This window comes from Pan paniscus, chromosome 11, assembly GCF_029289425.2.
Source record: "Pan paniscus chromosome 11, NHGRI_mPanPan1-v2.0_pri, whole genome shotgun sequence".
In the NCBI taxonomy this organism is placed as follows: Eukaryota; Metazoa; Chordata; class Mammalia; order Primates; family Hominidae; genus Pan; species Pan paniscus.
In genome coordinates, this window is record NC_073260.2 from 121,355,393 (window position 1) to 121,373,133 (window position 17,741).

Here is a 17,741-nt window from a genome sequence, read left to right on the forward strand (position 1 = left end):
AGCGGTTTTTTCCGTTACTTTTAATAACTCTAAAAAATAGCTCTAAAACAGTGGGGCAGACTTTCAAATAAACATACTAATAATTACATGTCTAGGAGGCCCCTGTCTCCTTCAAAGCAGTCACCTAGGAAGGCTACACATTTGTTCCAGTAATGCTTCTATGGCTTAAAAATGTTGTGGAATGCCTCTGAAATGCTAAGAAATAAAGGTAAAATGACATTATTTTAAGCAACCTGAATTGTGGCAGAGGTGAATTTAATTTTGTTGAGTAGTCAAATCATCCCAGGACCAAGTGTAGTAAATAAAATCTGGAGTGTTGTTTGGAGCCATAGTTGGATGTAAAATAACAAGATGGGCTTTCCTAATGATGCATAAACTAACTCTTGAAATTGTCAAAGAGGGATTCCAGAACCCTGGACCTTGGAATAAATGTATAAGCTCCCAAGGTAGCTACTGTGAAGAACAGTACTTGTCTAGGTAAGGAAAAAAATATGTGTATGTTTGCAAAATAAGATCAGTTTTATTACTTTATAGACAAACCTTGTAGATGAAAAAAATACTCCTATCATGGAACTCTTTATAAGCAAACTTCCGAATGTAAGTAGAATTTCTGCCTCATCCTTTCTAAGCCTGTTGAGAAATCTGAATTTCTAATAATGACTTTTTACCTTAAAAAAGTAATGTTTACTGTTTTAAAAGTAGATGCTTTGCAGTTTCACTTCACCTTTTTTTGATTAGCTTTGTTACTCTATTCAATTTTTATTTCAGTGTATCCATCTTTGTTCATGAGATTCTCAAAATGTGTTTTCTCATTGAAAAATTATCAAACTATTGAACTAAAAGTTAGAAAATAATGTCTAAGCCGAAGGCTATTAATTGTTCTATATTGTTTCAAGCTCTTTTTGTTGGCATTAGTAATGATCAGATGCTTTTCTTTTTAAAGTGAGACCCTATTATCTGAGAGAAGTCTCAAAGATTTTGTAAAAACAAATACCCTCAATTTTGGAGTATCTATTTTCCTTTTTTACTAATAAAAGCTTTAAAAATAGAGTTCAGCCAAACTGCTGGATATTGTTTCTCTAATGTAGAGACTTCCAGGTGGACTCATCTGCCAAGTATAGGGGGTGGAGCTGATGTGTCCTGCTTGATTGGGGCTTTTCCAAATTCGTTTTGCCACATCAGTCTTCATCCAAGCCATCCAGGCTCCTATTTCTTCATTGCTGAGTTGAAATAATAAAAGGTAAAATGGAGCAAGGAAAGCAGAGAAAATTGTTATCCTTCTGCAAAGAGGCTAAGACAGCTAAATTGTGACATAATTTAAACTGTTCAAATTTGACAAGTTTGATTGGAAAATTATGTGATCCATGTAATTAGAGATCAAAATGGCCACTAGTTTACAGTTTTAAAGAGTCATAGATTGGCATTTTTACTACAGACTGATAGAGTATTATTTTATGCTGCCCTATATTAACTATTGCACAAATGACTATTGTTTTGCAGTTTGGTGATTTAAATGCCGTGTCTCCTGGAAATCTGGATAAAGGTAAGAATCGAAAATAATGTACATTTTAAGAACTTTTATTTACTAATAAATTCTTACAGAGGAAAATACAGTATATGTTTACAACACTCTGATTTTGTGGAAGTGGCATACAAATCCTAGATAAATAGGAAACTCCTGTCTTTTCATTATTTCTCCATTTTTCCCCATCCCTATGCCTTCTACATATGAGGTATATTAAATGCAGATAACTGAATTTAAATGTAGTTATAAAGTTCTTTATACTTTTTGCCTGAAGTTCATTACAAGCAACAAGAAATTATTTCTGACCATGGCTAGAGTCCTGGAGATAAGTGATAAAATTGGATGAGACATTTTTATTCAAGGCCCACCAGGCAAGAAAAAAGATTCCTCGGCTCACCAACCTCACCAGTTCCTACTTGTGTGTAGAAAAAGAACTCAGAGATAGCAGTGAGGTTTACTGTAAATGCAAGATTAGTAGTGGTATAGATGAAAAAGGTAACATATGTACTTCTGAAATTTTAATACCAGCATTGCCACTCTAATATACAGTATAATATGATAACATGATATATATTTCTGAAGAACCTCAGGATCAACAAAATCACACAATAAAAAAAGCAAGGTGGACTTAGGGGGAGATAGAATGCGGATAGAGCACACAAATCTTACCCACCTTTATAAGCAGAGCAGAAACAAAACAATACTGATAAAAATACCAGTGCAATTTTTTAAAAACAAGTAAATTTTCTATTAAACACTGCAGGAAACAGAGCCCTTTCTTTTAAAAGGTGGCGGAGGGTGGGAGGTCTCTTGAGGTGTTAAAGAATTGTTGTGGTTATTGACTATCGGCGACAGGTACAAAATGCACAAAAACTGGGGAGAACTATGCACTTCGCCCTTCCAGGCCAGAGCCACTGGGCAAAATGAGGTGAAAGGAAGTACGTGGGGAGTCTGTAAAGAGGTTCAGCGCTATTCGCCAAAGTGTGCAATATTAAGGTACTCAGTACACTAGCAGCGCAGGGAAATGAGAAAATTATAGCCAAAAAAATTGTTGCTACAAATATATACTCTATAGGATTAACCAAATAACCCTTAGAAAAATAAGTCAATGATGACATTAATTAGTAATTTTAGAGCAAGAAAGGTGGTAATTGATATCCATGTCCCACATAAAGCAACATTGATGATATACTCACACCAAAGCCTCATAACCCAAATTTAGGGTTTTCATCCCAGGGTGTCCAGAAGGACAGTAGAGTTTTACTGCTCAGTCAGAGACTGAATTCCAGCCAGGCTTCTTCACACGGTGTTGAACCACAGTCTTCTGTAAACTCCTGTAGCGCCTCATTTTAGTTTTTATGCACCAAATTTCCATAACCTGAAGTAGATTTCTAGAAAGTGTCTTCGAGTTTTTATAGAAGCATAAAATGTCTACAGAGTTACATTCCTTTGTCCTTAGGACCTGGAGAATGGGCTTGCTTTTATAATTTGCTTTGTAAGTTCTCCAAAGGAAACCTGTCACCCAGAGATAGACCTAAGCAAAACCTACCTGGAACACTTAAATTGTCCAGTCCATTATCTCACTACCCTTTCCATCCACAACAAAATAGACAGAAGAACTTTCCTCACTTTGTCTCCACTGCCCTCCCTGCCTGAAAATGAGCTTTTGTCTTTTCAGTGCTCCCTTTTTTATTATTTTGACACTAATTTCTTAGGTACAGGGAAGTCTGTGGACAGGGAGCAGAGAAGCAGTGTGACTTGTCCTCACCTGCTGGATGTGGCCACGCTGGTCCCATTTACCCCCAGACCTCTTGATGGCTCTTGAGATAGAGCCAGATGGGCATACTCAGGACCTAAAGATTGAATGTGAAATCCTAGGAGGTTTTGAGGGCTTCTCCCACAAAATGAGAATTCTTATTCTTGATAATATAAGGGATATTTGCTCCATAGAAAAATTACAAATAATACAGAGAATTAGAAACTACAGAAAGTGAAGCTTTATTATCACAACCATAAGAGACTGCCACCATGAAGAGTTTGTGTTAAGATCCTTACAGACATTTTTGTTTTATGTATAAAAACATGAAAAACCAAAACATGTCATGCAAACATGTTTCAAGTATACCCTCTTGATGAAGTAAATGTCTACAAAAGGTGTCCCTCTCCCTGTAGCCCTTCAACCCTTTGAATATACTTGTTCTGACACACTCAAATATTATCATTAAGTTCATTTACCAGAGGCAAAAAGGTAACTTGATAAAGTAGGTGGGCCAAGTTGTCTTTTGCCTCATCTAAGAGCACTTCTTTGTTTTATTGGTCGCTAATGCGTGACACACATTTCTAGGTAATGCATGTTAATCTCCACCTGTTTAATCACAAATTGCCATTTGTCAGACCTTGCTCCTGGTGGCTGTACACTGTACAACCATATATGGAAGCCCTTTTACCTCTCACTGCTTTTTTCTAGAACAAACTTTGCCCCAATCATAATGAAATAAGAAAAGTCAAGGGGCCTTGTTTATAGAGACAGCTGCATTAGCAGAGATTTTTGCTGTGGGTGTCTGCCGAGTGGTAAAGCTAAAATCTTACTGCTTGCAAGGAATCCAGCTTAATCTGACTAAAGAGATACTTGTTGCACATTCATTGTATGTGATATGCCATAGAACAGTAGAGAATGGAGACCTGACTCTGTTTATACAAGCCACTGTAATTATCCCTCATGAAGAGGTATTCTGAGGAGACTCTCACACAATAGTAAAGCTGTATATGTGCATTTTCTCTCTCTAATGTACTTTTGAATTTTAACAGTGCATACTGGAAAAAATTAAATGGCATTCTATTATAATGATGCTTTAGTTAATTTAAAACGTATTACAATTTGGGGGTAACAGTGACTATATAATGCATTTAATTTCCAGAAATGAATACCAGCTATTAACAGTATCAGTTGCCAAGAATAGAAATCCATTGCACATTTTTAATCTGATACTACTGCCTCAACCTTAATAATTTTTATAATAAAAATTAAGGGTTTATTTAATACTGTGACCATCTATAACATTGATGAGTGCCAGAAAGTCTTACAGCAGCCTCTGTTTATACATGGAATAGTAATATTAAGAATCAACATAGGTCTTATACATTAACGCTAGCCTAGATAAAATTTATATTTAGTGTAGATTTTTGGAGGAAACAACACTTTTTTTGTGTTTGCGTTTTCAGCTCAGTACATTCCCCAAAAGCCAGCATAACATACCAAAGTGACTACTTTATTATGACACAAATTATGCCATTATTTAATATAACACTTAGGGAAATTCCAAAGGCCTTTTTTAAAAAAAAGTTAACAAAGTATCAGTCACAAATTGCCAAAAGTAAATTAATCTCACTATGTTTGAAAGAATTATAGATGCATCAGTACAGCATTGATATGAATAAAATCTGATGAAAAGAAAACCCCTAAGCTTTGTTTCCTGAGAAGAGCTAAGCTGTTGCTTTCGTAATGTCCTATATTAAAGTGTTTCTAAAGCACCTGTTGATTGCTATTTTCTAATTTGTCTTCGATGATAGTCTTGGTATTATTTGTTTGTGCAGATGAAGGCAGTGAAGTAGAAAGTGAAATGGATGAAGAACTGGATGACTCTTCAGAGCCTCAAGCCAAAAGAGAGAAAACAGAGCTGAGCCAGGCATTTCCAGTGGGCTGCATGCAGCCTGTTCTCGAGACTGGCGTGCAACCAAGCCTCCTGAATCCAATTCACAGCGAGCACATTGTCACAAGTACTCAGACTATCAGACAGTGCAGCGCTACAGGAAATACCTACACTGCAGTCTAAAGAATATTAAAGCGTATTTTTCCAGCTTACATTAACCCTGTTGATATTGGGCTTAAGTTGAAAATTTAATAAGCCTGAAGGTCGACTGTTGTCAAATTCTATCTGTGCTGAACATTAACTTTTTGGAGTTGTGAAATGGAATGGGTGTATGTATTTTGCCAGATCTTTTTTTTTAACGTAAACAAATTATTTGCTTCTTAATAATGAATTTTTTCCCTTAGTTTCAGGTGTCAAGAAGGATTTTTACAACACTTAATGTCAATGTTTTGTTTTCTTATAATTAAAAAGTAATTTACATTTTTTGTAGCTTAAAATATTTTATTGTTGATTGTTAGTCTTGGTGTATGATTTCATGTGTAAGTTTTTTAATTAGATGCACTTCTGTGAAATATCAAAAGAAATGATTTTTTTGATTTACACTGGAGGCATGCCCATTTGGCAGCAGATGCATCAAATTTGCTTTTGAAAGGTGCTTTTCATTGGACAGAACCATAAGACACTATTTTGATAACATTTTGAGTACGGAGAGAGAATACAGAGCATTTTTATTATAGTGCTAGAGGGTTTGGAAGGTCATCTATTTTTCTCTGAGGAAAAATTGAGCTGTACATTTATCAGTTCAGAGTAAATGACAGAATTGCAAGAGATTATGCTAATATGTACATAATTTGTGTACATAATTATTAAACCATGTTAACAATGCAAGCTTCCGTTAAACATTGAATTTTAACTATTATTTGCATACCAATTCCTCTGTTTAAAGACTACTGATTCTGTATTTGGGACCACTGCACAGATGCATTCTGCTGTTAAGTGGGGGCTGTTATAGTTAGATACTGAAGCAGAAAAAAAAGACTTGACTTTTTTTTTTTAAGTGTACATGCTACTTATGCTGAGCTGGACATACAGGAAACCATTCCATTTGGATGACTTTCTTTTATTCCAGGTCTTTTTCCTAATAGTAGTTCAATATGCTGCTATTATAAACGAGAATTTATAGAATGCAAGGAATGTAGCAACCTACATAACGTTATTTCCTTCAAAACTATTTCCTGGTTTCTAAAGTATGTGGATTTAAATTGTAAACAGAACCTGAAGGCAGTGTAACTGGCACACCTCACTGTTACTTATCCCCAATTCTGTAGGATTTGGATAGGTGGCTGGATGGACCATTGCCATTGAAGAATGTACATCAGGGATCATCGTACCTCGGCTATTACATGGTGCCTTAAAACAGAACTGAAGCTAAGGTTTAGTAAGGTTTATTTTGTTCATGTGACTAACTCTTCAATCCATTTGACAAAGTGTGCCTGTCATTTTCAGATTCCTGAAGTAAGGACAGGTGACATGTTCTTCAAAGGAAATTTAGGGAAAACAAAGCAAAACAAAAAGACAAAAATCAGTTTCCCTCTTTGAGTGACCGTGGATCTATTTTTTATTCTTAGAGCTGAATATTACTTGATTACAAATCAGATTGCTTAAGGGTGTGGAATAGCAGGCTAGTTTTAATACCAACTTGTTAACATAAAATCATATATGTTTTAGACCATTCTTATTTAGTTACAATTTTAGAAAGTTAACAAAGTAAGCAGGTACTTATCGAAGTGCATCTTTTCAGTCTAAATGTTTGTCTGTGTGTCTAGGTGCTGGTGAGTCCACATGGACACATGAGTGCCCATGGGGCAGGAGTCTGCTATAAAGTCAGAAGGTGAGATCCTAGAGAGTTACACCCAGCCCCATTTTAATTTGCATGAAAAGCCAAGGTTCTTTTAAGCACTCAAATTATTTAATGATTAAAACACAGGAAAGGCACATCTGTTCATTTAAATAGTTGTAAAAAACTAATCAGCAAAAATGAATAGATAATAAAGCCAAAAAAAAAAGGAAAGCACAAAATGATTGACAGATTATCAAATGAGGCCTATATTAAACCCAAGATGTTTATCTTTCCGGTGGTATTGGGGTAAGGGGGGTGGGGGGTTGGAAAGAAGAGGTGAGCCAGTCTGCAAAGTTAGAAATACCAAATGGCTTATCGGGTAATACACAGTGTATTTAAGCTGTTGTTGCTTAATTGCCTCAGACTACTCAAATAACATCAACAACATTTCTTAAGTAAAATTTAAATATTTTAGATGTAATTTTAAAAACGGATCCAAATTTTTTATTATACAACTCACTCATATTTTTGAAAGTCTTCACTAGCATAGTAGCATCACCTGCATCTAAATGTCATTTAAATTACTGTCCCCCTTTTTCCTCCCAAAAAGACAATGGATTTGTACCAAAACACACACACACAAAAGGCAAACAAAACATGATAATCTGCAAAAGTTCATGTATCTACTTCATTGTGCATAGGAAGTGTTGACAGGTAAAATTAAAATCAAAAATTGAAAAAACACTCTTCATTTTGGCTCTCCTTTCTGAATTTTTTCAGTTTCCTGTCTCTACCCGCCATCCTTTGAGTGATACTATATCTGTATTGGACCAAATGTATTTACTGGTTTCATTTTGTTTATTGAATGACTTTAAATGTATTTATTATCATTGTTTAATTTAATGTTGGTTATATTTGTATCATTACAGGAATCTGATAATAATGGGCAAATTTAGATTGATGAGGCTTAGGGATCGGGGATGCTCCAGGATTCAACATTTCTTCCAATTGTTCATGGTTTGTTCTAAATTAGGACAGATTAAGAACTAATGAAACATTATTACATTTGAACTTGACTCAATAAAAATATTCTGATCTCCTTTATGAATATTAGGAATATTCTTTGTGATTAGTGTAAGTAGTTTGGATCAAAACATAAAAAGAAGACCTATGGTTTATGCTACTTCTAGTTATTTGTAGTTCACAGTAAAACATGCACAGACATACACACAAACATTTTCATCAATTTCGAATTTGAATTGTGAAAAATATATGAGAAAATAAAAACAATTTATACATTTGAGCAAATTGAGCAGTCACATTTATTGCATTTATTTCCATTTTACCCTTTTTTCACTCACTGAAAGTGTGGGTTTTCTAAATAATATTAGACACGAACACACTCAACAGATTTATTCACAAATGACACAAGTACACATTTTAAGACTTCTTTGTATTTCTTGCAATTATAACCAATCACTAGTCATGAAATATACCTACATAAACCAAGTCCTACACTTTCAGTGAGGAAGAATGTAAGGAAGGTATGTTGACTGTTTTCAAGTTTCAGAAAAGATATTTTCATATGACAGGATTGAGTATCATGGGTATAGTTTGATCTTGACATATAGTTTGAAAATCATACTCAAAAGATTTGCATTCATGAAACCAGTGAACAATAGGGTGGAATGGATGAACCATCTCCTTGGAAGACAGGGCCCAATTTTCAATTTTTTCTTTGGCTATCAAGTTGCTAGTCACTTATTCAGGATTTTCATCCAAACTGTGTTTGGACTGACTGTATAAGTCTTACTGCCTTTTCAGAAATCTGCTTTCCTTTGTGTGATTTTTCTTGTACTGTATAGCACGGTTTATGCACCTCTCTTTAGATGGTGTACTTTAAAAACAAAAGTAAAATTTAGAAAATGGTTTTAACACTGCATACCTAAAATTAGTAGTGTGCAGCATTGACTGCCTTTGATTTGTAGTAGACAAGTAAAAATGAATACGTTCTTGTAGAATGCTGTAAAAGTTATTCAGGAATGAATACGGTTTTAGTGCCGTAATCATGAATCTTTTTATACGAATGCACTGTCTAAAAGTGCTAAATGCATTTTCAAATTTTTAAAAATTCCTCAGATGATATATTTGAAATGTCTAAAATAATGCTGTGCTTGAAACATTAGTGTAAAAGGAAAAAAAAAATGTGTCACTGTGATGTTGGTCCTCCCTGTGTGGACACAAGTAGAAAGAAACAACTTGGCAAGTCACCTTTGTGTACAATTTGAGGCAGTGGTTATATACAATAAATTGACCTTTATTATATCCCCCAGACACACACATTCTTGGTGAGAAAATAACAACCATCCAAAAATTGAGATGAGAACTTTTGTGATCTGTATGAATCACAACAGATCATGGGGGAGGAGGATTGGCATGCAGTGCTGTTGAAAATTGGGCTTGTTGCTAGATCAGAACAACCTCCATGTATATGGTTAGAACGAATCAATTAATGGAATCCTAGTATTTCTGCAAGTTTGGTGATTTTTAAAAACTGGAATAGAAGCATTAATTCAGTGCTTAGTTCTAGTATTAGAAAACCCCTTTGATGTAATGCCTTGTATTAACCCTTTGAGCATTGTAAGATATACAATGGGGGACAAAAGCCTTTCAGATCATTTATTTAGACTTAGACCGGTAAAGTATACTCTATATCCAAATGTCTAATTATGCTGTTTTTTTAAAGGGGGGGTAGGAAGAGAAAGTGTTTCCACGCCGAACACTTGCATTTTATATACAACTCTTAATTTTTCTTCAAGAGGGCTTGATATATTTATTCCCAAATATTCACTGCCATCTAAGTAAGTGTACTGTTTACAGAAAAAAAAAAAAATCAACTTTTCTAGCATCACACCATAGTCTCTAGAAAAGGAGGACAAATACATGGGCCTGGATAGACCTATGTCATAACTGATCTCTGCACATTGAAGGTACCTAGATTGCCTTTAAAAGGTATAAAGAAAGGGTTAAGTTTCTTTTTTTTTTCTTTTTTTTTTTCCCAAAATGAATCAAAAGATCTCATTTATTTAGCTTTAGAAAGTACAAGTGTAAGTAAAGCCTTAGGAAGAAACCAGTTCGAGTGGATTAAGAGAATCTGAACTCTTTGGGGGCAGTTAGGCTATTTGGAGTTAGATCGCTCATAAAATATTGTTTGGGGATTTCACACAGGGCATAATTTTATCTATGCTCCAAAACTTTAATACTTTGTCAAAAAATTATATTTAGATAGAATGGAGAGCAAAGCACTTGATTTTAAGCTCATCTGTCAGGAGATGCTATGACTACTGCTTCTGATATCTCTAAATGTCAGTCTGCTTACACCATTGCTGATTTTGTTCAAGGGAATCTCTTCGTGCACTTGATTCCCTCTGTTCCCTGCGTGATCGAACATGAAAGCAGTGTTGTCTGCAGATGTGCTTGCGCTGCCCTAGCTGGGTGCAAATAAGAGTGTAACCTATTCTGATGTCTGGTGAAAGGCATCCGTAGCATAGTGCAAGTATGCCGTAAACGTTGCTTTTTAGGCAGTTGAGGAAGTCAAACCATGCAAATTACTCATGTGTTAACATGCAATACTCAAAGGGTTTTAATTTAACTCTGTTCTTTTGAATTCTTCATGATGATTTACTGTAAATGCTTCTCAGTTTGCATGCCTTGATCATTGCTGCTAGTGATTTTATGTGCCAGTAGACCTGAGTTTAGTTTACCAATTTTACTTAAATAGTAAAAGCCACTTACAAAGTGACTGCCTAGGATTTTTTTTTCTTTCATTTGAAATAATTGATAATATGTTTTTTTAAAAAGAAAAATGTGTTTTGTCTCTTCTTTTATTTGGTTCTGGTTTGATTCTTTTTCTCCCCTCTTTCCTTTGTTTTTTTTTAAATAAATTATGATGTTGGGATTGGAAGCCCTGAGTAATGAAAATCTTTGGTAAGAATTGTTTATGTAGCTCAATAACGAGGACAACAAATATTCTTTAGAAGAATTTTGATTCTGAGGAGGAAAGAAAATATAAAAACTCCCATTGACTGTTGATAACCAAGTAAATTTTTCCTTCAGTAAATTAGTATATTTGAAGAAACGATCGCCTTGTTTTAACTTGCTAAACAACAATTTTAAATGACCCAATAAAGAATCTATTGAATTTTATTCGTTTAAAAAGCATCTTTTGTACCAAAGCAAATTTTTTTCTCTACTCATTTCTATCATCAATTTGGACCTATGGTGGTGACCAATGCATTGGTTACAGAAACTTTAAGTGAGTGCCTTGAGAAAACTTGGAAATTTGTGCCTGAGGTGGTAAACTTTTAATTAGGTTAATTGTAGTGCTTACCAATCAGTAACTTCACTATCACTCAGGGCTTTCGTACCTTCTAGGTAAAACTTCTTTCATTGTGTTTTTTTAAGATACTGTATTTTTTTTTAAGTGCCATCATTTAAATTTCACTTAGTAAGTGGCAGATTACATTATTCAGTCCCACAAGCACAGAAACATAGTAACACTAGGAGATATTTGAACATTTATTTTACAATCGACTGAATATATTATGTAAATGAGGTAAGCAACTTTTGTAGAGATTGTATGTGTGAGATAATGTAATGTTCTTTTCCAGTTTTTGGACTACAGTTGAATAAACTTTTTAATTATTTAAAAACATCTTTACCGAATAACATGTGATGGTTTTTTGTATAATGTATTTGATTTTGTAAATACGTATTTCCTGATGTGATTTTTGTGAGAAATGCTAAATCTTTTAGTATATCATGTCCTCTCAAAATTGGCAGGAGCTAAATAATAGTTTGTGGGCGATTTGTATTGTGTACTGTACAATAACTGGGGAACTTTTATAATTATAAAAATATATATTAACTTTTAGTGTGTTGTTTAAACAAATGACTGGAACATACTAAAGATATTAGTAGGATTTTTCTGAATATTTCAGACTTGAACTCAGGCTAGCTTTCTTGTGTTTTTCAAAACAAAATGGTGTCTTGTCTTTTAAAATCAATAAATTTGTTTCCTTGTTACAAATACATTGGAAATGGCTTGGGTTTTTTCCCCCTCAAATCACTGCCTGGAGGCTAATAATACAGTACCTCATCTGGAGGGTAGTATCTGCCATTCATTAACTTAGAAACAAAATTAAGTTGTTTTCCTTTTTTGTGTCAGATGAAATTGGCAATATTTACACATGAACAGCACAAAAAGAGAAAATTATAAGCCCAGCAGGGTACAAATCTTACCCTCAAAGAAAATTAATGATTGAGTGCGATTTAATTTCAGACGTTGTGACATTTCCATTGTAAATCCAGATTTTTGGATGTTCATAGTGTGTGTGTTTTATGTCACTTCACATTGGTATTTGGCACTCAAGTTCCTTTCTTACATTCAATTTGCTTATTAAAATTTATTTTAACACAGTTAAGAATATATGCTGCCAGTTTTTTTCCATTGAATACCTACAGGAAAATTCACTTTATGGTGTACAATTCTATGAGTATTGACAGACACATACAATCATGTAGCCACCACCCTAATCAAGTTTAAAATGATTTACCTCACATTTAATTTTGTTTCAAATCTCTCTCTCTCTCTCTCTCTCTCTCTCTCTCTATATATATATATATATATATCCTCCTGTTAGAATATAATAGCCCATTTATCTGGGGTTTCTTTAAAAGAAAGAAATACAAGGCAAAAAATATACTTTTTGGAATCTCCACCATAATACTTCCAGATCATAGCCTAAAGTTATCTCTAAAGATACACTATTGCTGGGCGCAGTGGCTCACGCCTGTAATCCCAGCACTTTGGGAGGACGAGGCGCGCAGATCATGAGGTCAGGAGTTCGAGAACAGCCTGGCCAATATCGTGAAACCCCATCCTACTGAAAATACAAAAATTACCCAGGCATGGTGGCATGCACCTGTAGTCCCAGCTACTTGGGAGACTGAGGCAGAAGAATCGCTTTAACCCGGGAGGTGGAGGTTGTAGTGAGCCAAGATTGTGCCACTGCACTCCAGCCTGGGCAACAGAGTGAGACTCCATCAAAAATAAAAACAAAAAACAAAAAAACTACACTATTGGCATCTTAGCCCACAGAAACACCAAATTCATTTTAACTCACATTTAAACCAGTATCTTAGAAATGTATCCAAATAATGTTATTTAATAAACAAATGAAAGAACGGTAGGCAAAATTATAGCTAGTAGTAGAGACAGTACTAGAGTAGAAATAAAAATAATCTGACCAATATGGGCATTTTTATGTTGCAGCCATTGCCACTTTTGAGATATTTGGAATTTTCATACAAAATGAAGAGTTCCCAGTTTCTAATCTTATTTTCATATTTGATCTCTCTTGGAAATTTGAGGTCTTTCAAATCTCTTATAATTAGTGCGTTACTTGGCTATAATACTAGTCCTGCCGTGAGTTTTTAATATTATTTTCTTCTGCTTTGGAACTCAGACATTTCAAAACTTGAACTCAGCCTACTGACAGAGAAATGTAACTCATTTTTATTTACCCATTCAATTCAATCACCTAATATTTTTTCATTTTGATCTAAATGTAATGTAGTTTCTCTCTCTTGCTCACTCTCTCTTTGAAAATATAAATAAAAGGTAATGAAATTTCCTGAGACTATGGAGTTCACATAGCTAGTGTCTCATGATCAGTAATCACAACTTTGAAGGAGACAGACATGTGAATGTGGAGTAGCCTCTAAAACTGAGGTTTTAACTTGTATAAAACTTGAACATTTTGCAGTTTGTGTGTATGCCTGTATTTCTGCGAAGTTTCATAGCTTTCATCACGTTTTCAAAGTTATATGCAACCCAAAACTCACTGTTTAGAATGTTACCACTAAATTTCAAACTTAATTTAAGCTTATAAAATGACAAGTCTAGAAACAGCATATTAATAATTACTAATAGCAAGTTGATTTGTTATTATCGACAGTAAATAATAAACCCCAAGCCTTTGCATCATCTTAAAAGATTATGCTCTCTTGGGTTCAAAAAGCTGTAGTGAAGCCTTCAAACTCTAAAACCATTTACTCTCGATTTTATACTCAAGTTGCAATGCAATAGAAACAATGATAATCAAAGTCAAAATGGCAAAATTCAGTCGGAGCTTCTGAAGAATTAACTGATTTTAAAGATATTGGTGATAATTCTTCATCTAGAACTGTATCCACTCATGAGAAGAATTAGATTGCACACTCCCAGAGGAATTGAGGAAAGCTTAATGGAGTATTTGCAAGGACGTGTCAAGGGTTAATTTTTTGTGTGTCTTTAATGATAAAATGCGGCCATAAAATGCAGATAAAATGTTTATATGCAACAATTCTGTTTACATGGAATATAGATAAAAGTTGGGTAAATAAGTACTAAGACAGTTGCTATAGTTCCCACTTTCCTAGTTGGTCATTAGGCCTAAATTGATAACCACATCTTAGTAATTCCTCTACTCATTGCACGTTCTTACTCTGCTAGGGCCTACTTGGTAGGTTGCTGAAAGGGTGACCCAACCCTTCATTCCTTGCAGTCTTGTCTATTGGGTTATCACAGTTTTCCATTGACTATGAAGCTGAGACTCCTGAGAGGACAAGTAGCAGGATAGTCCTCCTGGCTCCAATTAGGAAGCAATAATCCAACTTCCTTTTTATAACTGTGTTTAACTACCTGAATCACTAGAGCAACTGCCTTCCTTACCTGTTGGTTCAGAAACATGAGGATCCCAAACTGGTCAAGGGATAGTCTTAGGACTGACAGTCTCAGCTTCCAGTTTGATAAAATCATGATTTGGTTTCCAAGTGGAAGCAATCCTGCCTTGAAAACTTGGCCCTCCAAAGTCACTAAGCTCAATGTTTGAGGCCTCAAAAGCAAAAATCTTGTAAATGACTTATTTGGTGTGAAAAGGGGCTACTCCCAACTAGATTCCTTGATTCCAGGAACCACGTATTCTGACTGTGAGAGAAATAGTGCCAAATATTGATGGGTATTTATTGTCTCCCAGCTGATATCATGGCTGAGCCTTTAGCAGGCTGTTCTATTTCTTGTTCTATGGAGTGAGCTGCTTCTGTGTGATGAAACGCATGAGATTTCTGAATTCTGTGGTGAAAGCCCACATCCCTTCACCATATAATTAGTTCTATAATCAGTAGTAGGATTGTGTAGGATATCATATTCATGAATAAAATAACTATAAATGGAAGAATGATGGAAAAGGCAAATCTACATCTGGAATATTTCTCTATTCCTTTAAGAGAGTTGCTTTTCTCTCTTTGATGAAAAAGATCCTACATAATAAAGCTGCCACTTGGTCCCCTTGGGGAATACGGCCACTTCAGGAAGCTTAGCGTTCACTTCTGTTATGGGCAGGCTGGCGCTCAGCAGCTCAGCAGCAGCAATGGCCGTATCAGCCTTGGTGAGGGGAAGTCTGTGTTGCTGAGTTGCTGAGACCCTGCAGAGCCTCGTCCATTCTGCTATTTGAGTTTCCAGGTTCATGGGGGATTTCCATCTTAGTCTTAAAGTAATTAACATTCTCCTGACTTAGAGATAAGTAAGATAATCACATGGGGGAAGTGTTCAGGACTGGAAGTCAGAAGCCTGAACTGTCTGTCTTATTATAAGTCTGCAACTTACCAGATTTCCGTTCTTGAGAAATTCACTTAACTTCTACAAATCTGAGTATATTTAGAAGGAAAATGAGATCTCTTCCCTAAGCAATGACCGCAAAGAATGGTATACGTATGCTGGTTTAGAGATAGTCTTAGAAGTCAGGTAAATCTGGGCTTGAATCCCAACCCCACAACTAACTAACTATGTGACCTCACTGGGTAAATTGAGTAATACACATTTATAAGACCATGCAATATTTTCTAAATACTTAGCAGGTGCTCACACGTGGCAAGCCCTCAGTAAAGGCTACTACAGGTAACCTTCTTTAACTACCCTCTAAAATAAAAGTGTGAGAGCTCCATTAACTGCCAATCAGTAATCTTGCAAAATGGGCTTATCCTATCATTTCCAGAAATTGCTCTAGAGTGGAACCTGGTCAACTTAACTAGGATATTATTTAACTGTGATTAAGCTTTGCTGATGAAGTACATCCTTGATTTAAACAAAGATAAAGGAAAAAAGAAAAAAAAAGGAGGTATCTCCAGTAGTCTAGACCTCAGACAAAAGAGAATTTACTTCTCATTCAATCAATTCAGGCTTCCCAGGAGGTAAAAATATTTCTTCTGGTTGCTTAGATGCTTCTGAGGTTTTCTTTCCTGCATGCGTTCAAAAAATAACCATTGAATCTCCCAGAGTTTCTTTTAAGTATTCCAGACACCCTGACAACAGTTTGGGGATAGACCATTTCTCTCTATAAATTATTTTTTTATAGTCAACTCATTTGCCTTTTAAACTTGTCTTTTTTTTAGTGGACATAGTGGCTGGACAGAATTTCTCCCACCTCTGAATCTTTTTTTTTTTTATTTTTGAGACAGATTCCCACTCAGTTGCCCAGGCTGGAGTGCAGTGGTGCAATCTCGGCTCACTGCAACCTCCACCTCCCGGGCTCAAGCCATTCTCCTGCCTCAGCCTCCCAAGTAGCTGGGATTATAGGCGCCTGCCCCATGCCCAGCTAATTTTTGTATTTTTAGTAGAGAAGAGGTTTCATCATGTTGGTCAGGCTGGTCTTGAACTCCTGACCTCAGGCGATCTGCCCGCCTCGGCCTCCCAATGTGCTGGGATTACAGGTGTGAGCCACCGCGCCTGGCCCTGCCTCTGAATCTTATAGCACTTATCATCTATATCAGAGGCTGTGCATTAGCAGGCTATGGGCCACAGGAGTGTGATATTCAGCTTACATAGTGTTAGGCTACAAAGGGCTTTTGTGGTTTGTGTGTGTGTGTTTATGTGTTTATTTTATTTTAATTTACTCTCAGAAATTTAAAAATACCAGAAGATCTCACAGTAATTCCGTCAAAGTAAAATCTGGTTTGTGGTTTCTCTTGAGCATTGGAGGATCTGGCAACACAGAGCCTCCATGCCTACACGGCAGTCTGCTGGGACCAGAGAGGCAGGGTGTGTACACTCCAGTTGGCCCCTCTACTTTATGTTGAATCCATATTGCTACTTTGGATCCACTCTATTACCTTCCTTACCCTGTAGGCATGTGAGGTATTTTTAATTTTGTTTTTAATCAACACACAGTAACTACATTTTTATGGGCCACAGTGTGATAACTCCATACATGTATACATTGTGTAATGATCAACACAAGGTTTTCAGCCTATTCATCATCTCATACATTTATCCTTTCTTTGTGGTGAGAACATTCAAAATTCTCTTTTCTAGCTTGTAATAGTTTATTTTTGCATTGCTATAAAGGAATACCTGAGATTGGGTAATTTATAAAGAAAAGAGGTTTATTTGGCTCGCAGTTCTGCAGGCTATACACAAAACACAGTGCCAGCGTCTGTTTCTGGAGAGGTCTCAGGAAACTTGCAATCATGACAGAAGATGAAAGGGGAGCAGACATACCACATGGCAATAGAGGGAGCAAGAGAGAGACGGGGGAGAAAGGTGCCAGGTTCTTTTAAACAACCAGCTCTCAAGTGAACTCAGAGAGAGAGAACTTGCCCACTACCACGGGGAGGGCACCAAGCCATT

The 17,741-nt window shown here is 35.7% G+C and overlaps 1 protein-coding gene across 10 annotated transcripts in view; it reads left to right on the top strand.

Moving 5' to 3' along the window:
- Positions 1-12,106, top strand: part of RFX3 (regulatory factor X3) — a 308,074-nt gene extending 295,968 nt beyond the window's left edge. For 7 of the 10 annotated variants that reach the window (XM_055092194.2, XM_055092195.2, XM_034967073.3 and 4 more), the window contains 2 exons: positions 1,501-1,543; positions 5,120-12,106. In XM_055092194.2, coding sequence (XP_054948169.1) covers positions 1,501-1,543; positions 5,120-5,358 — 282 coding nt within the window. In that variant the 3' untranslated portion in view covers positions 5,359-12,106. Of the gene's footprint in view, positions 1-534; positions 598-1,500; positions 1,544-5,119 lie in introns of all 10 variants that reach the window. The other 3 variants (XM_063594035.1, XM_008976997.4, XM_034967072.3) reach the window with 1 other exon arrangement.
- The last annotated feature ends 5,635 nt before the right edge of the window (positions 12,107-17,741 follow it).